This window comes from Stenella coeruleoalba, assembly GCF_951394435.1.
Source record: "Stenella coeruleoalba genome assembly, chromosome: 13".
In the NCBI taxonomy this organism is placed as follows: domain Eukaryota; kingdom Metazoa; phylum Chordata; class Mammalia; order Artiodactyla; family Delphinidae; genus Stenella; species Stenella coeruleoalba.
The window spans coordinates 35,754,303-35,778,907 of record NC_137159.1 but is presented as its reverse complement, the minus strand read 5'-3'; the positions used below and the strand labels follow the sequence as shown (position 1 = coordinate 35,778,907).

The 24,605-nt window shown below is 45.5% G+C and overlaps 1 protein-coding gene across 2 annotated transcripts in view; it reads left to right on the top strand.

The window, feature by feature from the left end:
* The window catches only part of SLC1A4 (solute carrier family 1 member 4), a 93,330-nt gene that overhangs the window by 59,686 nt on the left and 9,039 nt on the right, over positions 1 to 24,605 (top strand). The window contains exons 3-6 of one of the 2 annotated variants that reach the window (XM_079940696.1): positions 5,577 to 5,682; positions 20,427 to 20,469; positions 22,428 to 22,490; positions 24,086 to 24,252. In XM_079940696.1, coding sequence (XP_079796822.1) covers positions 24,113 to 24,252 — 140 coding nt within the window. In that variant the 5' untranslated portion in view covers positions 5,577 to 5,682; positions 20,427 to 20,469; positions 22,428 to 22,490; positions 24,086 to 24,112. Of the gene's footprint in view, positions 1 to 5,576; positions 5,683 to 8,972; positions 10,033 to 20,426; positions 20,470 to 22,427; positions 22,491 to 24,085; positions 24,253 to 24,605 lie in introns of those variants that run through there. The other variant, XM_079940695.1, reaches the window with a different exon arrangement.

Sequence of the window (24,605 nt, the reverse complement as noted above, 5' to 3'; positions counted from 1 at the left end):
AGTGAAGTCAGAAAGAGTAAAACAAATACCGTATGCTAACACATATATATGGAATCTAAAAAAAAAAAGGGTTCTGAAGAACCTAGGGGCAGGACAGGAATAAAGATGCAGACATAGAGAATGGACTTGAGGACACGGGGAGGGGGAAGGATAAGCTGGGACAAAGTGAGAGAGTGGCATGGACATATATACACTACCAAATGTAAAATAGATAGCTAGTAGGAAGCAGCCGCATAGCACAGGGAGATCAGCTCCGTGCTTTATGACCACCTAGAGGGGTGGGATTGAGAGGCTGGGAGGGAGACGCAAGAGGGAGGAGATATGGAGATATATGTATATGTATAGTTGATTCACTTTGTTATAAAGCAGAAACTAACACACCATTGTAAAGCAATTATACTCCAATAAAGATGTTAAAAAAAAAAAAAACTGCTGCTCTATAAGTAACTAGAGTCTCTGTGTCTCTATTAAAGTCAACCAATAAAGCTGTGTAACCGTGGCAAGCACAAGGAAAAAAACCTTGCAGACTTATTGGACTATTTGGCCAATTAGTTTGCTCTGAAATCCACTGCCAAGTTTATGCCAAGGCCATGTGTCCCACAGGTTTCTCCAGCCAATGGCTGGGCACAGTGGGATACTAAGGCCAACCTGTTCCTGGAAGGCTTGAGACTCCTCTCACAGCTGACTTTGCCTTGAGGTTCCCTGGTAGCCTTGCTGACCTTTCTTGGCTGCACGAGAGGCTAGGATGTTTCCACCCAACCTTCCTTCCCTCTTTCCTTCACTTGGGGTCAGACTTGCATTGCCCTCTGACAGCTCTGCTAGTTCCGCTCCCTCTCTGTTTTCTCTCAGAAGTGTCTCCACAATCAAATCCTTGTACATTTTATCCTAGCTTGGCATATGCTTCTTAGAGGACTTGGAGTAACATAGTAACAAAGAACCACAAAACCCCCATGGCACACAACGGTAGGAGTTTATTGTTTGTGCTTCTGGGGGCAGGCTTCGGGGCTGCTAACCAGACGGCTCTGCTGACCTTGGCTGGGCTTGCTCCCATATCCGGGGTTGACGGGCTGGTAGTTGATCTAGGATGACCTCCCCTATGATGACTTGGGACTCAGCTGGACTCCACACATCTCTCATCCTCCAGCAGGCTAGCCCAGGTATGTTCTGATGGCAAGGGCACAGGCACAAGAGAAAAGCCCAATGTATAAACCTATTTCAAATTTGTGCTTGCCTAGGGTCAGCTATACCCACTGGTTAAAGAAAATCATGTAGTTGAGCCCAGATGGAGTTGTACGACCCTGAAAAGTAATGTGACAAAGGGTCGGGATACAAGGAGAGGTGAAGAATGGGACTATTTTTGTAATCTACCACAGTGTCCGTGCATTTTTCTTATTAATGAAGTACCACTCTTCAGTTTTTTTTAAAAATTGTAACCCCTCTTAAAATAATCACATCATGGTAGAGTCATTTACTGGTAGAAAGGAAGCCTGAAATTTCTGAGTATTTACCAAAAGACTCTGAGTTATCCACACAAGGCTATTTAAACTGGTTAAGGTTTCCATTACATTCATTGTCAAGTTAAAGCCATTTTCTCCTCCCTGCAATGACCCAATGCTGTGACTGCCCATGACAAAGATTAGATCAGTTATAGATAGCAAATAACCTACATTTTCTTTGTACTTCAGAGTGATTTATTGAATTTTCAAACACCTTCCACACAAAAGTAGAGAAGTTCAGACATTATTTTTAAAATAAATTTGAGTAATTCAAAATTATCCCTAGGATAATATCACTTACTTGCATTCTTTCTTAAGCAGGAAAATCTGTTGTGTTACAAGTTGGTAGCCAGGAACTACATCAAAGTCGAGGTGCACCTGTGGCTGTGGGCATTGTGTGTAAGCATCACTTGTCATGTATGTGGCCGCAGAGAATGAGTGGAGAACCACAGTGCTAGCCCACAGTGACCTCTCTGCTCCAAGCCCCTGTAACCCATGCCTTCCTACTAAGGTTGCTCAATCTGTTGTGCAACAAAGTGAAGGATGGAGGCTTTCCTTTCCGTTGTTTATTCTCTCTTGCAAAAAAAAAAAAAAAATTAACGTTTCGTAAATTTGAAAAAAATTTGAGCCTACAGAAAAGTTTCAGGAACAAAACAGTGAGCACCCATATGCTCCTCACCTAGTTTTACCAGCTGTTAACCTCTTGCCTCCCACACTATCGATACATTCTCTCTTTATATACACGTTTCCTCTCTACCAAGCCATCCAAGAGTGGTGGGCAGGCACCCTGGCACTTCACCCCTAAATAATTCTCCATCCTTTCCCAAGAAGGAGGCCATTGTCCTAGTACTGAGAACACTGTTGTCACACCTGACAAACTCAACATTAAGTTCAACATACAGTTTACATGAAATTTGCCTAACTGTCTGAAAATTATCTTTTAATCCAGATCCCATTGCATTTAGTTGTTCTATCTCATTAATCTATTAACAGGAAGAATAAAAAATAGATGCCTGGGTCTTACCCTAGAGCTACAAAAAACAGAATTTCCAGGGTTGGAGCCCAGGAATCTATCCTTTTAAAACTGTTTCTGATGACTCTGATGAGAGTCACGTTTGGGGATCACTGAGTTCTACCTGGAAGGTTAATTATCTTTTCACCTGTCTATGGCTGTTTTCCCAAACAGATTTCAGGGAATTCTTGTGCCAGGAGTAATAAATTGCTGGGAGAACTCTAACTCATTCTAATTGTACCCTAACCATTGCCCCTCCCCTCTAATCCCACCTGCTTCTTACCCCTTAACATTATACTCAGAAGAACTTGAGTGGCAGGTTTTGAAGGCCCAGTCCTAGACTTTATCTTGGACTTCTCTTTAATTCCAAATTCTGTTAATGACCTCATAAATACTTTTGAATTGAATAATCTGGGGTGGGGGTAGGGGGATGTGGGAGGGAAGGATTGGCTTGTTGAAATGCAGATTTCTAGGCCCTCCTCTGGGCTCAGGAATGTGCATTTTAGTCAGCTCCCTAAGTAGTCCGTACTCCCTTTTTTTGTATTTCATTCTAAGGGCCTTTCAGGGTGATTTACTCTTAGTAAGCAACTCAGTAAGCCTCTGGTTGTGTCATTGAAATAAACCTCTATGCTTAGAACCCTTGCCCACAAAACAGACAGCAAAAGAACTTTTCTTCCCGTCTTTTAACTCATCTCTTTCAATGCTCCTATTTGACCAATTCTCTCAGTAGAAAATGTCCTTCACAGAGCCTTAGCTTTTCTCTAAAACCATAGAAACAGGCATCTTATTTCTGCCTCACCCTGCCTTTTACTCCCACTCTGACCAAATTCCCTTTTAGTGTTGACTCAAATTGTTTATCTGAGTCTGTGCCTGACCTTTCGGTTCTAGTGACATCTTTATGGCCCCTTTTTTCTTTTTTCTTTTTGGTGGGTAGAGATGATATGGAGGGGAGCCCAGAGGATTACAGATTGTAAAGTCACCCACACTTCGATTCCAGTATGCCACTTTGAACTAAGTTGTCCATCATGGGAGAAAAAGAACCTGTTTATTATTTTGGAATTTCACCTTGCTTGCTCTGCTAGGTAATCTATGTGAAAAGCAAATATTCTTTTTTTGAAAATCACATTGCATTTTCTGCAAAGCTGTGTTTTGCTAACATGGAAAGAGTTAAGCTGAAGTTTAACCTTTTTAATATAGTCGTTAGTTAAAATATCTGGTGTCTCTTAGTGAAGGTAAAGAAGCACTCTAGAATCCAAATTTGCCTGTGATGAAGGACACAATTTTCCTTTTTCAGCCCATTCATTGGCGGAAAATAATTCCTGCCAGATGCTTGATGCCACTAGCAATTCTAGTGAAATAATGTGGAAAATACGAAACTGTCATCAGATATAAAGTTAGAACAGAGATAATCTCTTTACCAGAAGAAGCCAGCATGTGTGTATGATGCCGAATCCAGCCTCTGTACCCCGACACTGAGTTAAATCTTGGAGACAGAGTTTTGGGTGAAGTAGAAAAGAATAGGTTTATTACTTTGCCAGGCAAAGGGGGCCGCAGCAGGCTAATGCCCTCAAAACTGTGAGTCCCGACCTGGAGGGGGTAGTGAGGAGTTTTATAGTCATGGCTCAAAGAGGGCGTGATCAGCTCGTGGACATTCTGATTGGTTGGTGGTGAGGTAAGTGGGAGTCAGCCAACATCAACCTTCTGGTTCCAACCAGTCTGGAGTCTACCTGCTTGTGGGCAGCATACTGTTAACTTTTCCCGCCTGGTGGAGGTTTCAGTATCTGTAAAGCAGCTCAAAGATATTGTTATGTGTATCCCTTGAGGGGGAACCGGGACCCTGCCCCAAGGCTACTCTATAGTTTCTTGACTATTCCTGCCTTGTCTCCACATCCCCTCCCTTACCTAATTAGCAACTGTTTAAACCTGCCCGTTGGAACACAGGGAAGGTCATGGAGGCTGAAGGAAGCCTATTTCCTGTTATCAAGAAATGAGGGACACAGAAAGGCTTTTTTGCCCAGGAGCCTCACAGGGTCCTGCTCAGTTTCATGTATAATATCCATCGATACACGAGTATATTGGGAGTGATAAACAGTCACTTTGACAAGGTAGGAAAAACACCATTCTTATCACCGCGTAAGTAAAAAATCCATATCATTGCTTTAATGAGGGAAACTGATTCTTCTTCACGATGAATGAGATATCCAGCCAGCCCCAGCTGTTCTAACCACACTAGCCTAGGTGTCAGGAGTGTGAATGAGTCATTTTGGACAGTCCAGCCTCATTAGTTGCAATGTGTAAAAGAACCAAGGATCACAGTGAATATGGCCCCAGCTGAGCCATCCCAGGCACCTCCAGGCATTAAGCCACCCCAGCTGGGCTGCAGGCAGCATGCAGCAGAGATGGGAACCTCTGCTGTGTTCTCTCTGAATCTCTGGCCTACAAAATTACGATCACAGGGCTTCCCTGGTGGCACCGTGGTTAGGGATCCACCTGCCAATGCAGGGGACATGGGTTCAAGCCCTGGTCCAGGAAGATCCCACATGCTACAGAGCAACTAAGCCCATGCGCCACAACTACTGAGCCTGTGCTCTAGAGACCGCAAGCCACAACTACTGAAGCTCGCGCGCCCAGAGCCCGTGCTCCGCAACAAGAGAAGACACTGCAACGAGAAGCCCGCGCACCGCAACAAAGAGTAGGCCCCGCTCACCGCAACTAGAGAAAGCCTGCACGTAGCAACGAAGACCCAATACACCCAAAAAATAATTAATTAATTAATTAATTAAATTTAAAATATATATATGATCATAAGAAACTGGTTGTTATTTTATGCCACAACATTTGGAGTGGTTTGTTATGGTAATAGATAACTGGGATAGATGTCGAAGAGAGGACTTGTATTACTTGGCTATTGCCACAATAATGCATGACTCCAAAACTCAGTGGGTTTCAACAACAGTGTTTATTTTTCTGACTCATGGGGCTGTGCGTTGTCTGGGCTGTGAGGGGGCTGGGCAAGGCAAACCTCTGTGGGCTGGTCTGAGACACACTCCTCTCTGTTCTGGTGCCAGGATGAAGGTGGAGCATCTACCTGGGGCACGCTGGGTGATGGATATTCAGGAATCCAAGTGCAACTCTGCAAAAACATTTTACTCCTCTGCTTATTTTATTGGCCAGGTAGGTCACATGGTCAAGCTCAGAGTCAAAGGGGTAAGTACACGCCCATCCAAATGGGAGGAAGAAGAAAGGAGATACTCGCTGAACAGTACCCCAACCTATTGAGAGATTCAAGCATCAGATGATGGTGGTGGTGATAGTGAGTGGTGTCAGACTGGCCCAGTTTTAAGGTATTTCTGTAATTTGGTACTTATACATCTAGAACCCAGAGAGAACACTTGTGAGTGTAGTGGGGGAAGGTGTCTAAATATAGGAATCAATAATTATTTATTTTATTTATTATGTTATAAATAATGTTTCTATTAATAATATAAATATTATTTGTCAGTTTATATGATTTATTGATACTAAATCCCTACAAGCAGGAGGCATGTAAAATTATGAAAAGACAAAGAAAATGTAATAGAACAAAAGGAGAGGGATTAAAAAAAAGAAAGAGAAAAAGAAGGCAGAAAATGAAACCCTTTACCAGCTGTTGGGGAGGCCAGGAGCAGACACCTGTTTCTTGGTTTGCCTCATATGTAGGCGGAACTGCTACAGGGCAGCCAGTCCCTGAAAGAAGTCCCAAGAGACCAGCTCCTCCTTAAGGAGAGGTTTTGCTAATTCAATGACAGATGCATCTGGCATGGCATAAGGCACCTCCAAACACTGCTCTCCCACTCAGCACCATACTTATAGCCAATGAAAGCACCAGCAGTGCAGGGAGTTCCCTACTCCCAGTTGAGGGTTAACTATTAACGCAGCTGTGAAGTGTGTGGGACCAGCCCAAAAAGCTATGGGCAGCAGGCAGAGTTAGAGCAAAGAGGCGTTAAGAAAGGCTTTGGGAGAGAAGTAGTATCTGAACTGGAACTGGATGCAGAGGCCAGAAAATGTGGAAGCAGCACAGTCTCATTTTTGTTGCATGTATAGAGGGCACAAGGCTGGAGAGTGAGCTGATCATGGTAAATGTTGAATGCCAGGTTGAAGAGCATATTTTTAGTTCAGTGGGAACCCTGAGAACTTTTGAACAAGAAGTAATCTGGGGCTTCCCTGGTGGCGCAGTGGTTGAGAATCCGCTTGCCAGTGCAGGGGACACAGGTTCGAGCCCTGGTGCTGGAAGATCCCACATGCCGCAGAGCAACTAAGCCCGTGCGCCACAACTACTGAGCCTGCGCTCTAGAGCCCGCGAGGCACAACTACTAAAGGCTGCGAGCCACAACTACTGAAGCCCATGCACCTAGAGCCCGAGCTCCGCAACAAGAGAAGCCACCGCAATGAGAAGCCCGTGCACCGCAACAAACAGTAGCCCCCGCTCACAGCAACTAAAGAAAGCCCGAGCCAATCAACAAAGACCCAACACAGCCAAAAATTAATTAATTAATTAATTAATTTTTTAAAAAAAGAAGTGATCTGAAGCTGTCCTCCAATATCATTCTTTCCTACTTCTGTGGTAACAGAAGCCCCAGTTTTTAACCAGGTTCATGCCTGTGCAAATTAAGATTAGCTTTCCTAACTTCTCTTGCAGCTAGGTGTGGTCATGTGACTGAATTCTGGTGAATGAGATAGAAAGGAAATAGTGTGTGCCACTTTTAAGAAGTGTTCTCAAAGGGAGAGGGCACTGCGCCTTTTTTTTTCCCTGCTGGATGGAAGCCCAACCTAATCCTAACAAGCATATTATTCATTAGGAAGATAGGCCTGGGGCAAGGCAAAATATAGGATGAGCACTGGAGGTGGGAAGATCTTGATACTTGAGGTAAGAAGTGTGGAAATAAGAACTGAGCCAGTATGGCAGCTTTGGGAACGGATGGGAGGGGAGTATGGGATAAATATTGCGCAAGGAGTGTCTGTGGGACTTGGGAATGGGTCAGGTGAGAGGAGACACCAGGAAGAATCAAAGGTCATTCTGAGGTTTCAAGCAGAGTTGACTGGGAAGTCAATGATGCTGGTAACAAAAATAGGGGAATCAGCAGGATGAGCAGGCATGAGGAAGGCCCCCAGGAGTTCAGTCTTGCACATGTTGAGTTGGGACGCCTGCAGGATACCCAGGTGGAGATGTAAAGCAGGCAGTTGGAAATGGCAAATCCTTTGCATAAAAGTGGTAGTCAAAATGAAGGGAGGGGCTGGTTGGCAAAACAGAGAGTGTGTCTGTAGAAATTCCTCTTTCTTCAGTGCACACAGAAATAAACTTTTGCTCTGCAAAACCAGATAAAAATATGTAAGCTCTTCACCTGATTTGTACCCCCCTCCCTCAAAAAAAACCCTACAAACTCCAGTCAGCAGCTGGCTGGCTGGCTTCAAGCCATGAAATCCTCACTGTCTCAAAATGTGGACATCTCCTTAAAGTTCTTTACTAAGGCGTATTGATTTGCATAAATATCTGTGCTGGCATGTTTTAAGATGACTCCTTTTCAGCAAGAGATCTATAGTAAATTGTCTTCCTCCTTAATTCAGGTTGGCCACACATAAGAAGGCTTCCCTTTCACAAAAGTCTTAAAAGAACAATTCCTTTCAAAAGCAGAATGAAAAAATATGAAAATCTAATAAATGTGACAGTAAAACGACTCTGCAGAGGTTTTTCTCATATCTGCTGTGACCAGAGCAGATGTTAAAATAAATAAAATTTGAAATAAAAAGTAAACGAATCTAATGTGAACATTAAGGAACTTTTTTTTTTTTCTTTTTTTGGCCAAGACACGCGGCTTGTGGGATCTTAGCTCCCCGACCAAACCCAAGCCGTCAGCAGTGAAAGCTCGGAGTCCTAACCACTGGACCGTCAGGGAATTTTCTAAGGAACCATCTGTTCAGCCTGGCTAAACTGCTGTCTGCACTATTTTCATACGATGGCTGGGGCCCAGGGTATGGAAAAGGTTAAAACCCAGTGGCTTGTGTGTTTCAGCTGAGGTTACAAGGTAGAAACGCGACTGGAAGTGGTAGTGGTAAGAGCTCTGTTTCTTCTCGAAGAGTTTTGGTCTTCAGCTCACATACAGCTGACAGCTGCCTGGCGACCCAGGGCCTATCCCGGCGGCCCGAAGCCACGCGCCTAGGAGCGCGCCCAGGATCCCCTCACGCGAGGACCCTTCCTAGGAGAGGCGGGCAGGCTCTCCGGCGGAAAACGGGCCGCGCGGGGGCGACAGCACCAACCTTGTTGGCAACCCCTCCCCTCCCCCAACCCCCAGGACAAGGAACGTCACTGCGTTCCACGTTCTCCCCGACCCTCTGACCCCGAGGGCCCAGACCCCGGCCGGCCCGAGCGGCCCCGGCAGGTGCCAACGAGCCCTGGCTGTCCCTCAGGCCCCGCCACCCCCGCGGTCGCTGGGAGCGGGCCTCGGTTAGCGGGGCCTCCTAGGCTGCGGGCGCCGGGACTGGCCGGCTACACCCGCACCCCAGCGGCCTCAGTAGGCGTCCCGGGCCGGGCCGCCCCTCCCCCCGCGCCGGTGGCCAGGAGCCGGGCGAGGGGCTCGCGGAGGAGACTCTCGGGCGCTGATTGGCCAGAGCCGAGGGGGCGGGGCGGTGGGTGTGAAGGGGGCCGGCCCAGGTCTCTCAGAGCTCCCCCTCTCCTCCGCAACTGCGAGCTCCCTCATTACATCATCTTCGGACCGTAGCCGCCGTGTAGGACTGGGCGCGGCGCGATCCACTCACCCCGGGGCTCCAGCCCGCTCTCCCGCGTCTCTCCTGGCCCTCCCCGCACCTGCTCCAGGGCCAAGACCGGGAGAGCCCCGCGGGCTAGCTCCCAGAACCCGCTAGGCACAGCTAGCGGACCTCGGCAGCTCCGCCTGATCCATTCATTGAGAGCCGCGTATTTTCCCGGAGCCCCAGTCCCCGGCTCGAAGCCGCGGGTAGCGCCATGGAGAAGAGCAGCGAGACCAACGGCTACCTAGACAGCGCCCAGGCGGGGCCTGCAGCGGGGCCTGGCGCGCGGGGGAGCACGGCCGGACGCGCGCGGCGCTGCGCTGGCTTCCTACGGCGCCACGCGCTGGTGCTGCTCACAGTGTCCGGAGTGGTGGCGGGCGCCGGCCTGGGCGCGGCGCTGCGTGGGCTCAAGCTGAACCGCACACAGGTCATCTACCTGGCCTTTCCTGGAGAGATGCTGCTCCGCATGCTGCGCATGATCATCCTGCCGCTGGTGGTCTGCAGCCTGGTATCGGGCGCCGCCTCCCTTGATGCCAGCTCTCTCGGGCGCCTGGGCGGCATCGCCATAGCCTACTTCGGCCTCACCACACTAGGCGCCTCGGCTCTCGCAGTCGCTTTGGCGTTCATCATCAAGCCTGGATCTGGCGCGCAGACCCTTCAGTCCAGCGACCTGGGTCTGGAGGAGACGGGGCCCCCACCGGTCCCCAAAGAGACAGTGGACTCATTCCTCGACCTGGCCAGGTAACGTCCTCCCTTCCCCGCCAGCCAACACCTCGCCGAGTGCTCAGTGGGAGACTCCAGCTCTCTAATGCACTCTAGTTCATACTCATACACCCTCATATACTCCTAAGAGTTCATTCTTAATTGGCTGCTGGTGGCTCTTAACATTTTTTAAATATCAAAATAACGTCTGGAGGCTTTGCATGTTGACCACACCTTTGCAGACGTCAGCCGGGGGCACACCTGACATTCTCAAGGATCGGTACTGCATCTTTTAGGAAGAACCAGTCCTACCATTAGGTGGGAGTGTGTTAGGGAAGAGGCAGCGGTCTCACCTGTACTTTACTCCTTACACTCTCTGGCTGCCCACACTAGGGAAAACTTTCCAACCATGCCCCAATATCCTCACCCAATTTTCTCCGCCAACGGTGCCCAAAAGCTTCTGGGAGCATTGGTTAAATTTTGCCTGTTGGACCATTCTCGCCTGTAATCTGTGGCCTCTGTTTCAGCCCTTTGGCTGGTAGGAAGCTGGCAGTTTTTTGAAGAGTTGTCAGTGGACCCAAGGATAACAAGGCTGGAGGTAGTTGTGCAGGGCTCATTGCCCAGAAACATGCCTCTCCTGGGAACTTGGGACGGATTGCTGTCAATCCCCATAGTCAGGAACATTGTAGAGTATTATGAGTTTTAAGGGACTTTATTTGTGGGAAGATGTGAATTCTAGAGAGGAGAGAGAAAGAAGCATCTTCACTTAGCTTTGCCTGTTTTTTGTGACTCTTAGAAGTTGCATTTCATCCCTTGAGTTGTAGTGTAGTCTTTGTGGATTGGCCAAAGCCTCAGCCTCTTTTGGTTTCTCCATTAGCCCAGAGTTCACAGGTGGGAAAACTGCAGCCTAGAGGTATTTACTGACATGGCCAGGTTCAGCTGAGTGAGGACCTCAGCTGGCTCCCCCTCCAGATTTCCAATAATTCTGGATTCAGAGCCTTGGACATATGTTTTGTCTTGAGTCACCGAAGCAAAGCTCCTCATTGCTGAGGCTGTGAAAAACAGCAAACTCTGGGCAAAGTGACTTGACTCCCTGCTGTTTCAATTTCTCCTTCTGGAAAATGTGATGACTGTCTGCCACTTAAGATTGCGAGTGTTCATTTAATTACAACAGGAATTCCCTGGCAGTCCAGTGGTTAGGGCTGTGCGCTTCCACTGCAGGGGGCACGGGTTCAATTCCTGGTCGGGGAACTAAGATCCCACATGCTGTGTGGTGCAGCTAAATAAATAAATAAATAAAATTACAACAACAACAACAACAAAAAACCCAAAGGAATTTACACTGAAAAAATCAAAAAGCCAAACCTCTCTGATGAGGGGGACCAAAAAGTTCTTACCAAAACTTCTTACCAAAATGGCAGGTGAAGGTGGCCTATTAGAACTTTGATGAGCTACAGCGTTTGTCTAATGTCTTAGCAGCTTGATATTTGGAGTCTTTAAAGATCCTTAAGGTTGGAGGACTAACTTTTAAGTGGGTACTGAAAAAGTCTACTGAGGGTGAGAGTACCTTTGGCTTATTACCTTCAGCGTATCAGTCAGGGAGGGAGGTTGTGGGGTTAAGGGAGTCTTTTTTGCAGGGATTAGTGGCTCGGAGTGTGGATGCTCTGACCTGCTGGTGGTACCCCATAGAGACGCTAGTAGCATTCTTTTATCTCCGAGAGAGGCAATGGCCGAGAAACAGGGGGCAGGGGGTGGGGGTGAAGGAGGGGTTACCTTATTCCACCAGCCCCAGAAGGGACTTATTTCCTGATCATGGTTTTCTAGTTTTAGATACAAGCCCCTTCAGCTCCTGCTTCTGAAGTGAATGACCCATCCTTATGGCTTAGCGGTCAGTGTAAGTACAGACTTTCGGTGACTCGGGCCACAAATACAGGGAAGGACCCAGAGAACATTTGTCGTAGCTTGTTGGGGGTAGGTAGTGTTTCATAATGCTTCCAAAGGCCAAGCTTATTTAATCCAGCAGGTCATGGATAAAGGTAGGGCAGGTGGTATGAGGAAACTGAGACAGAGATTAAGTGATTTGCTCAAGGACACAGAGTGGTTTGTCAAAAGAGAGATTAGAAGAACTATGGGTCTCATCCCCCCTGGTTCAGGGCTCTATTTCTCCCACTCTTCCCTTCCCCAAGTCAACATGCCATAGAAATGAGGCCATGCTGGCGGGCCTAGTCCCATCTCAGAAGTGTTTGTTCTGATGCGCATGTAAGTGTACCAGGTAAGGGTATAGTCGGCTCGGGGCAGACGCTCACTTCTTGTAAGCAGAGGAGTCGAGCCTCTTCAGTGAAGGAAAGCGAACGTGCAGGTTGGATTGGACTCTCATTGAGCAGCTTTTGAGGGGAAATGGAGTCCTGAGCCACATGGAAATGCTTCCTGAGTCTGGGGACTCTCTGGGTAAACATTTTAAAATTGCTTCCGTCAAAGAAACCAATTTTATGGTTTCATAAAATTTTATGGATGCCAATTTTCAATTTTACGGATGCCAGTTTTATGTGACTCCAGGCATGTTCCCTGGCAAAGGCAGGGCGCAGTCCTTTCTGCCTGTGGGCAAGTGAGTGAATATGAGATTCTGTGGGCAAACACCTCGATGATCCCGCAGGCCTGCCCCTGGTAACTGCCTAGAACCTAAACGCCTGGAAGGAGTGGGGAAAGTCTCAGGTGAGTGATTGCAGCTGCCACCAAGGCTTTGCTGAAGTCCACGACCTTTCCAGACCGTGGAGTGCCCCCAAACTCCCACTGCATCTCTCTGCCATGTTTTCTAATTTAGTTTTTCAAGATGGAACTACAAGTCAGAGAGAAATGAAGCTAATAGACACTGATTATGCCTTTTAGGAAATTCAGAATGCCGTTGCCAAGTGGTTTGATCTCCCAACACAATGTATTAGAAATAGCATAGCAGACTGGGGCATGGGGGTGAGGCTAGAGCAGGCCCTTTGAGAGCTGAGAAAGGACAGTGGACAGCAGCTGGCAGGTGGGAAAGTCATGGTCTCCCCTTGAGCAGCCCAAGCGCCATGCTTTGGAACCTGGAAGAGTACGGGACTCAGTACTGGGTGTGACCCAAAGTGACTTCTAAGCAGGTCTTCAGGAACCCAGTCATTGTGGAACTTCTTGGTCCCTAACAATGTTTACTGACTGTGGGTCCTAGGACATGTCCATACCTTTCTGTGCCTTGGCTTCCTCATCTTTATAATGGGGATCATGAGAGTGCCTGCCTCCCAGGATCGTGGTGAGCGTTAAATGAGTTATGTCTGTAAAGATCTAAGAATAGGGCTGACCCAATAGAGGCTTGCTCGTGTTATAAATGGGGCAAGGTTACAGACCAACTGTGTTTTTTTGGTTCACGTGAGTTAATGGGGATGGTTCTCTCTTCATAGTCTGAAATAAATGAGAGTGAGTGGGAAGAAAAGGATGTTTGGGACCTCAAGATGACTTGAAGCTAGTGTAGCCTTTAGGTATATTGGGAATCACATGGAGCCTGGAGAAAAGGTGAACAGTGACTATGTTTTGGACTAATATAATCAACACTGTAGGAGATTTGGAAAACGGAGAAAATCAAAACTAAACACAGAAGAGCCTTCCATTCTGAAATGGGGCAGAAATCCTCACATATTCTCCCCAACATCTCAGTTTCTTTTTCCCCTGCATGACACGTGTCTGGTCTCCAAAGTTGACCTCGGTTTTCTTCACCTGTCAATGGAAAGGATTCAGGCGACTGACCTCAGACATTCCTCTGAGTGATAATATTTGTGGTTTTCAAATGGAAAACCAGAGGCTTATCTGCCAACGAGGCAGGTAGCTCCTGGGCCCGGGACACTGTCTGCCCTAGCAGCCAGAAAAATGATCCTGGGCCACTGTCTTGCAGAAGGGGCTACCACGTGCCTGGTAAAGGCAATTGAGATTTTGCCTGTCGCCCAGTTTTCTAGGCTTTATTGCTTTTCTTGCGCTCACTTTCTCAACAGTGGACAGTGCTTGGAGCCTTTCCTTTCACACAGGGTGGTGCTAGGGACTTACCTTCCTTCCCGAGAACTGGGTGAATATGACGCGTCTCAGGCTGCAAAGAACACATTTCTTCAGTCGGTGCGAAGAAACCTGTAGGCAAGATGAAGACTCTTAGCGAATCTAACGTGGATCCAAATTAATGGAGGTTTCTCAGCCTAACTAGTCACTAACAATGGCAGCTTAGGATATTAAAAAAAAAATTCTTTAGCTCGACACCATGCCTGAATAGTTCGGAAAAGAACATAAACCCAGAGAGGTAGTGTGGATAGTGATGAAGAACAGACACTGAAATCAGCTACCCGGTTTTGAATCCAGCTCTACCACTTACTAGTTGTAGGGACAAGTCATGTAGCCTCTCTGTACCTCAGTTGCCTTATCTGTAAAATGAGGTTAATAACAGTTTAGCTACTACCTAGACTTGTTACGAGGATTAAATGAGTTAATATTTGAGTGTGTTGCTGATATTCTAGTGTGTCCCAGCCTCTCAGGGACAGCTGAGGGCTACTTGATACAGAGAATGAGTACTGCTCGTAGCCTTATTTCCTCAAACGTCCCCCACCCCAGGGTCCCAGCCTTAGCCTTTCAGGCTGGAATCTAAAACTGGATGTGGGCCTCAGAAAGAGGATAGGTTACTCCCCTACCCCCCACTGTCTCCATAGTGTGAGCCCGTCACCCCCAGCCCTTCCTCCGCTCCCAGCCTTGTAGGGGGTACCAAGATCTGAAGGGGCACATCCCTGTTAACTGAACCTGTAACAATAAGCACTAGGGATAATAAATATTTATCAGGTGTACGTAGAGTGTCGTATCCTGTTCCGAAGGGTCTTTGAAATTTTCATAAATTCAGTAAAGAATTTTTGAACTTAAATGAAAGGAAATACTTTTGGAACAGAAAAAATATACCAAGCCAAAGTAAATTGTTTTACAGTCTTCTCATATGGAACAGGGAAATGCATACCACCCTTGACAATAGGATCAGAAGAACAAATAGCACCAGATGTATGAAGAAGGAACATTTCTGAAGTTTTTCATGGTGTGAGCTGCACGAGTCTGTACAGTACTACTAACAGAAGTTCTGCTTTCAAAACTTCAGCCTGAGCTCATACCAGTTTTTTTTTTAATTTATTTTTTTATCAGTTATATATATACATATGTTCCCATATCTCTTCCCGCTTGCGTCTCCCTCCCTCCCACCCTCCCTATCCCACCCCTCCAGGCGGTCACAAAGCACCGAGCTGATCTCCCTGTGCTATGCGGCTGCTTCCCACTAGCTATCTACCTTACGTTTGGTAGTGTATATATGTCCATGCCTCTTTATCGCTTTGTCACCGTTTACCCTTCCCCCTCCCCATAGCCTCAAGTCCATTCTCTAATAAGTCTGTGTCTTTATTCCTGTTTCACCCCTAGGTTTTTCATGACATTTTTTTTTCTTAAATCCCATATATATGTGTTAGCATACGGTATTTGTCTCTCTCTTTCTGACTTACTTCACTCTGTCATACCAGTTTTTCTGCTTGCTTTAAGTAATGTGTCCAAAGGTTCCTAAAGCACCGGAAAGGCTCGTCCATTCATTCTCTCCCAATTTGGTCTGACTTGGGTCTCTGGATTTAGTAGTACAGTCGTGGCATTTTTTGCAAACGTTTTTGACTTAGACCCACTATGAGAAATACATTTTAAATAATGGCATATCGGGCTTCCCTGGTGGCGCAGTGGTTGAGAATCTGCCTGCCAATGCAGGGGACACGGGTTCGAGCCCTGGTCTGGGAAGATCCCACATGCTGTGGAGCAACTAGCCCCGTGAGCCACAATTACTGAGCCTGCGCGTCTGGAGCCTGTGCTCCGCAACAAGAGAGGCCACGATAGTGAGAGGCCCGCGCACCGCGATGAGGCGTGGCCCCCACTTGCCGCAACTGGAGAAAGCCCACGCACATAAAAGAAGACCCAACACAGCAAAAATAAATAAATAAATTTTTAAAAAAAAAAAAATGGCATATCCACATACAGACACCTTCACTCCCACATATACAATCTGAAACACAAGTCCTACAAAACAACATTTTAAGTGTGATACATGCTGATCTTTTCTACTCTGTCTAATGTATTACATCTTTTATAAAATGCTGGTTAGAGCCAGGAAATTGATTCCATGGCCAACTAATGTTTGAAAAACTTTGGTCTAATGTATACCTGGTATTATGTAATTCAAGGAAATTTCTCGGGGTCAAATAACAGAAAAATGACATATTTGAGAATTTAAATAAAATGAAGAGCCTCAATGGTTAGAAGCAGCCTAATACCCAGTGAAATTGAGTGCTGTGCAGAGGTAAGCTTGAGAAGACCATTTGATCCTTCTGATTTCCAGACTGTGGATCTCACAACTCCAGATCTCTACTATCTAATATGATAGACATGAGCCACAAGTGGCTGTTTAAATTTAACTAGTTTAAATGTAAATGAAATTAAAAATTCAGGGACTTCCCCAGTGGTGCAGTGGATGAGAATCCGCCTGCCAGTGCAGGGGGCATGGGTTGGATCCCTGGTCTGGGAAAACGCCACATGCCACGGAGCAACGAAGCCCATGTGCCACAACTACTGAGCCTGCGCTCTAGAGCCCAAGAGCCACAACCGCTGAGCCCGTGTGCCACAACTACTGAAGCCCACACGCCTAGAGCCCGTGCTCCACAACAAGAGAAGCCACCGCAATGAGAAGCCTGTGCACCGCAACTCAGAAAGCCTGCTTGCCGCAACTAGAGAAAGCCCCCGCGCAGCAACGAAGACCCAATGCAGCCAAAAATAATAAATTAAAAAAAAATACTTCTTAAAAAAGAAAAAAAAGTGGATCAAAGATCTAAATGTAAAACACGAAACTGTAAAACTCCTGAAAGATAACATAAAATGACCTCTGGTATGGCAATGACTTTTTAAATACAACACCAAAGGCACAAACTATGAAGAGTAGAGAAAAATGTTTTGCCTTACTCCTGCAGCCTCGCATCCTTGCCCCTTGGTGGGGGCAGGGGCATGCTCCTGCCCCTGCTCCTGGCCTGTGGCAACCAGGGGAACTGAAGGAAAGGAGTATGATTCTGTGGGTTCAACTCACTGCCTGCAGGCGATTCCTTCCAAAGGATCCATATTTGAGAGCTGAGTTATGTAATCTAAAAAGAGTTCAGTCATCCCATTGAATGTACGTATTTTTTTTGGTTGTCAGATCTCCTTTGCAGTTAGCACTGTATCTTTTGTCCTAACTTTTTAAGCAATTTTGAGATATGATTTACATACAAAAGATGCATCCATTTCAGGGGTACAGTTCAATGAGTTCTGACAAATAGATAAACCATTTAATCACTACCACAATCCAGACACTGAACATTTTTGTCTCCCATGACCCTTCTCAGCAATTCCCACTCTTCATCCCTGGCCTCAGGCGGTTTTGGATAGAAAGTTTTGCTTTCTATCACTATGGATTAGTTTTGCTTTTTCTAGAGTTTCATAGTGATGGAATCACTCAGCATGTACTTTTCTTTGTCTGGCTTCTTTTGCTCAGCACGATGGTGTTGAGATAATCCACGTTGTGTATATTAGCGGTTGATTCCTTTTTATTGCCAGGTAGGATTCCATTGTATGGATTTATCATAATGTTATTTGTCCACTCATCAGTTGATGGACAATTCAGTTTTGAGCTATTATGAATAATGCTGTTATTCATACAGGTCCTTTTTGCAGACATATATTTTCATTTCTCTTGGGTAAATGTCTAGGAGTAGAATTGCTGGTTCATATGGTAAGTGTATGTTTAACTTTATAAGAAACTGTCAGAACACATCATGATCTTAGGAACTTGATTTTTTGGCAGGAGTCACTGTTTTGACTCTAGTATTGAATATACCCCTCTGTTCCCATTGGATTTTGTAGACTAGATATTGTAGACTGTCTGAAAACAGGTTGACCAAACGGTGGCCGTTTAACGGTCTAGAAGTTCTGGGTTAGGGTCCGTTCTGGGTGAGACAGTATTGGGTTATTGCTTATGCTAAAGACACCAGGCAGGTCAACAGCTCATTCCTGAAGGATACGAAGTATTTGCAGGGGAAATCGTCACCCATGGAGAAGACAGAGGGCTTCTAACCCAGCTCTTTCCTTAACTTCCCTGTCTTCTTAGGGGGAGAAGCAGGTGGCCAGCTCAGTCTGAGAACTACTGTGGTAGATGCAGAATGGGCGAAACCTTGGCTCAGGGCCTGTTTCTGCTTCTAACTAGTGTAGCAAATGGAAATGAGATACCAAACGTACTCCTACAAGACTGAGAAGGGTGCTTTGTAATGGAAATAAGAGGCAAATGTAAGTTGCTATTCATCTACACACTAAAGAATAGTCAATACAAATGCCTAGTCTGTTTCTGCCTTTCTTTTAATGTAAATATGCTTGTAATAGGAATCAAACTTCAGATCACCGTTTTGCAATGGTTAATTCAACAGAAGATCACATTTTGTCTGTTTAAATACAGACGTGTACTTTTGGGTATTCTCTAAGTATGTTAAAAGCAATTCAGGTTTCATAGACAAGCAAGGTGGGAAAGGCTGAGTTGCAGTCTCTAGATGCTGGCTGTCTATGGAAGCTTCCTGAGTGTTCTAATGAAGTCATTTTTGTGTCTCATTAACCCTTTTGGTGGGTGTGTTCATTATCTATTGTTGTTTAACAAATTACCACCAATTTAGCAGCTTAAAATCACACATATTTATTATCCCATAGTATCTGTGGTATCAGGAATCCTGGCACGGCTTAGCTGGGTCTTCTGCTTCAGAGTCTCTTATCAGGCTGCAATCAAAGTGTTGGCTGCAGCTAGGGTCTCATCTGAAGGCTTGACTGGGGAAGGAGTCACTTCTGAGGACTCGTGGTTGTTGGCAGAATTCAGTTCCTTGAGGTTCAGACTGGGAGCCTCAGTTCCTAGTTGGCTGTTGGCCAGAGGCCACCCTCCATGTCTTGTCATACGGGGCTTTCCAATATGGCAGCTTGTTTCATCAAATATGCAAGCCCAGAAAGCAATAAAGAGTGTCTTCTAGCAAGATGGAAGCCACAAGTTTATGGAACCAAATCACAAAAGTGACATCCCATCACCTTTGGTGTATTCTGTTGGCTAGAAGCAAGTCATACCCATCCCCCACCCCCATGACACACACACTGAAGGGGAGGGTATTACACAAAGGTGTGACTACCAGGAGGCCTCTTAGACTCTGCTCGCCAAGCTGGGCTACAGTCAGACCTGCCTACCTCTGAAACCGAATGCATGCAAATAGTTGCCTAGAGATTCTAGTGCTATGAACAACTCAACCACAGAAGTAAGAATGAGTGGATAAGATTGGCACAAATTGTAAAAGATGGTCTTTTACTCTTCTAGACTTATTCTTATAGGAAGTGGGTAGAACAAACGGATTATCAGTGGGATTTTCTTGTATATCATGACTAGCATCTGTACAATATATGACCCAAAGGAGGCCCTCAATAAAAACTGTGTGCGTGAATAGATTTTGCTTTCAAAATCTAGCTTAACTGGATCAGTTCTACTGCTCTCCTTTTATAACAAATATTTTGTACTATCCTTCATCCTGAAATGAAATCCATAAATAGAATTTACCTACACACATAATTTCAAACATCAATATGACTTGACTGTAATATAAAAAAACCCACCAGCTTGGTGGTTGCCAGAGGCGGGGGTGGAGAGTGGGAGAAATAAGTAGAAGGGGATATTATATATTTTTAAAAATAGAAATAAAAATGTAAGTATTCTATAAGATTTTAAAAAAGAAAAAATACTAAAGGAGAGTAATTTATAATAAAAATAATGTCAGGATGTGAATGCTCTAAACCAAAATGGTTAGGTGCTTGCTTCCGAGTTTAGAGTCACCATTAATGGGACAGCTTTACATTCAGACATTTAGCAGAACAAATGGCTGGGCCCTGGCACTTCTCCCTGAACACACTCCCCCAGTTCCAGGAATGCCCCCCAGTTATTACAACAACAAAACACTCCTTTGGATTTCACTAGGGGGCAGTGCCACTCCCCGTTGAAAACCACTGCACTAGGGCTTAGCCTCTAGGGGAAAGGAAAGTGATGCAATTATTCCGGTTTCCTTGGACACAGCTTACCTCAATATCCAGGGGCACCACGAGGGAGATGAGGATAAAGATCAGTGCACTCAAAGTATCTATTGGGGCCCCGCAGCCGAAGCACAGTTGGGTGCTTGGATCAAGCAGAAGATGGCAGTAAATGCTGGACGTGGGGAAAGAGGGAACCCTGTGTGTCAGGCTGTCAGGAATGGGCATCTTAAAGTGGACACTTTGAATGCTGAATTTTAAGAATACTGACAAAATGCTTTCTTTTCCAACAGAAACCTGTTTCCCTCAAATCTTGTGGTTGCAGCTTTCCGTACGGTAAGCTTGATGCTTTGCTAAAAATATGAAACTTTGGGGAGGGGTGGGTTACGTATAAATTACTGCTATAGAGTTAGGTAAGGTGGAACAGGGAGGGTTGTGTTGTTAACAACACTTAGTATCATTGGCCTAAAATTTATAGGTATACCCCTGGAGCGAAAACAAACAAAACAACAAGAAACCAAAAATTTTTCCGAAATATCCCACTAGTTCCAGTATCTTTTCATATCACCTAATACCCTCAAATCACATTTTTGGGAGCTTTTAAATATTTTAGGTTTTTTTTTTTTTTTTTTTTTTTTGGCTGTACTGTGTGGCTTGTGGGACCTTAGATCCTTGACCAGGGATTGAACTTGTGCCCCCTGCAGTGGAAGCACCAAATCCTAACCACTGGACTACCAAGGAATTCCCTAGAATTTTTAAAAAATACATTTTAATCTTTTTTTCTGATTATAAGGATAACGTATGCTCCTTGCAAAAAATAAAAATAAAGTGGAAAAAAGTAGAAGAAAATAAAAATCACCCATAATCACTACCTAGAGCTACCCATTAACATTTTGGTATACATCCTTCCAGTATGTTTTTTCTATACATGTGCACACTCACATGATTTTAAAATAATTATACTACATAACATTGTTAGTATGTACCCGTGCTACACATATTGTTCTGTAACCTGCTCTTATTGTTAACATTTTCTCATGTTGGTAAATATCCTTCTGCATAAGTTATTGGCTGTATTCCACTGTATGAGAGTATCATAATTTTACTCAACCAGTCCCTTGTTGATGGTGGTTTCCAGTTTTTCCCTAATTTTAGCAATTCTTCAAGTAACTCCCCTGCAGCCATGCTTTATATAGAGAAAGAATATAAAGGTCTAGATAGATGGACTAAACTGATTGCCTTTTTCAAGCCAAGACTATTCTGTTTCTACTTACAGCCTCTCTTTAAAACAAACATACAAACAAACAAACAACAACAACAAAAAACCCTGCATATAAACATAGCTGTGGCTTGTATGTATAACGTGAGCTAGGAGAAAAATACAAGGTTTGCGGGGCTTTCAGTGCCTGGCACAGAAGGTGTGGGGTGGGTTTTGTTTGCCCTGCCATCCTTAATCATGGGACAGCTGAACATCTCTGCCCGTCTGAAAGCTTGATAATCAAAGCTGAGAGAGACCAGAGCTCTTTAAAGGCCGGTTCAAAGCAAGCCTCTGGGTCTGAACCCTCTAAGGGGCTCCTCTTAACAGTTCAGAAGCCAGGTGTCCTTAGAAGGGTCAGGAAGGGTGTCTTATAACAGAGTCCCCTCAACGATAATGCATACTGCCCCAGGGAGACAACTGTGTGCGTTGGGCAGAAGTGTGTGAAGTCAACTGGCAGGACCAAAGTTGGAGGGACTTTTCACCTCTGATGAGTGGTCTCCCAGAAGACTCAGCCCGAAAATCCTGTCTTGCCTTCCAGCCTTTGCTCTGGGGAGTGGAGGCTGAAGGCAGATTAGAAACAGATGCTGAAAAGCAGTCAGGCTGAAATAAGTTCTGGAACATAGTGGAGCATAAATAAATGAATGAACATAAAATAACACATCGAAAAGTGTACTTCGGCATCGTGGAACGAATTCCAAGTTTCCCCAAATAAGGTGAACTCTGAGCTGTTGGAGATATCAAACCATCAGCTTGAAAGTGTGCAGACCTTCTCCAAACCAGCGACCAGGGGACATAGGAAATTCTCCCCATTTCCTTGGCTTCCTAAAAAACCAGAAGTCTGGAGTGCATGCTGCCTTGGTCTTAAGTAACTTTTGTACAGTCCTCAGAGGCCCTTGTCAGGCCAGCCAAGTGAGGAGTGCCCAGAAGACCTGGAATGAAGAAGGACAGAGTAGCCAGAGGCCCAGCAGTCCTCTCGGTTCCTCCAGGTGGTCTTCAGCTGTGAACTGACGGGAGTTTTGCTTTCTCTTGTTCACAGTATGCAACCGACTATAGAGAGGTGACCCACAACACAAGCACTGGAAACATAACCCGTGAAAAGGTAAAACTTCTTGTGAGATCACTTGTGGCAAATACTTATAACACAAATAATGCCTCATAACTGAGGGAGCATACACGATGCGTGTTTTTCTCAGCCGGACTGAAGACTTTGGGGTTTGAATGGGCTGTTTGAAACACACGGGTTAGGTTTGCTCCTTTGGCCATTTACCATGTTTAGTGGATCCATGTCATTGAATTGGAACTACTGCCCCCTTTCTTAGAAAAAATAATTTTATAACACCCCTTCTGCTATTCTGAAATATAATTAATAGGTGATTTAACCTACCCCTGCACATAGAATTGGTCTTGGGGGTTTAATTCACTATAACCATCATTCATTCACAAGTATTTTTGAGTACCTGTTGTTTACCAGACACTGAGCTAGGTCCCAGCCTTCATGCTATGTAGCTGGAAGGGACAAGGGACCTCAAGAATTATTCAGTCCAGCCATGGAGCTGCCATGGGGAGAAGGAGGGACTTTGCCCTTCCCCACCCCCTAGTACACCTCCTTAGGGCTTGAGTGGCTCTGAGTTCTACCAGCCTTTCTTTTTTTTTTTTTTGCGGCACACGGGCCTCTCACTGTTGTGGCCTCTCCCGTTGCGGAGCACAGGCTCTGGACACGCAGGCTCGGCAGCCATGGCTCACGGGCCCAGCCGCCCCGCGGCAAGTGGGATCTTCCCGGACCGGGGCACGAACCCGTGTCCCTTGCATCGGCAGGCGGACTCTCAACCACTGCACCACCAGGGAAGCCCTACCAGCCTTTCTTTGATTGAAGGAAAAGTTCTACTTTTTTAAAAAAAGTCAAAAGCTATTAGTTTAGTCTATTTCACTTCATCTTGCAGATGAAGCACCTGAAGCTCAAAGAAGTTATTCAGTATCAGAGCTGGGACTAGGGTTCAGACTAGAACAGTGGTAAAAATGCTCTTTCGGTTTTTACCACGCTGACATGTTTCCTGTTCAGAGTTTCATAATGTGTTGTGATGGAATAAAATGTTCCTCTAACATATGCTTAGAGTAGTGAGATTCAGCACTGCTGGAAAAAAAGAATACATTATACCTGTACATTTTAAGTCAGTGATTTAAGAAAGAATATCCTGAAAATACCCACGTTGATTCTGAACATCTTTTTTGAAATTCGTCAGTGAGGAGACTATGGTAAGAGCCTAGCAACAAAGAATTTGTTGACATTTAGGAGGCAGAGTTCCAATCACTGACTCTTGATCTGAAGGACCTTTTCACCAATCAGCTCTTCTTCTAAAAGCAACCCTTTGAAGTGATTGTCCAACCTCTAGCTGAATTTATCCAGTGATGATGAGCTCGCTACTTTCTGCTTCAACCTATGCCCGTTTTGAACAGCTTTCAGAGTTAACAACTAGGTGAAGATTTTGTTTGTTGACTTCCATATCCTCAGACTCCATCTCCCCTTGAGTTTCCTGCCCCTTGATTTGCGAAATCACTGCGGGTTAAAGAAAATCTGAGCCTTTCCTCCTTCCGGGCACAGTGTTTCAGTCTGGCAGAGACAACGGAGCAAATGCATTCTTTAATTCTCACTCATCTGTTGTAAACTTAGACCCTTTGTCCCCTCTGATCCTACAGATCCCCATTGGCACCGAAATTGAAGGTATGAACATTTTAGGATTGGTCCTTTTTGCCCTGGTGTTAGGAGTGGCCCTGAAGAAACTCGGCTCTGAAGGAGAAGAGCTCATTCGTTTTTTCAATGCCCTCAATGAGGCGACGATGGTGCTGGTGTCGTGGATTATGTGGTGAGTGTCACCCTGCCACCTGCTCTCTCTCTCATTTCTCCTGCCATCCAGAAAAGAACCTGACTTAGCTGTTCTAGGTCACCCCTATGGGACCACCTGGACCCGTGCTCTGCATGTGGTTGATGTACCACAGGCCAGTCTTGGTACAAGGGGTGAAGGACCTCAGAGAAACAGGCATGTGTCATGGTTACCAATCACTTCCTCATCACCCACAATGACCCCTGGGTTTTATCATTGGGGATTTATCTATGAGTCCCACCACCATCCCATATCCCATGAGATGCCCATATCATCTTGTGGGGCAACGGATTCCATAAATTTGCTATCTGCTGTATAAAATAAGGCTCATTTCA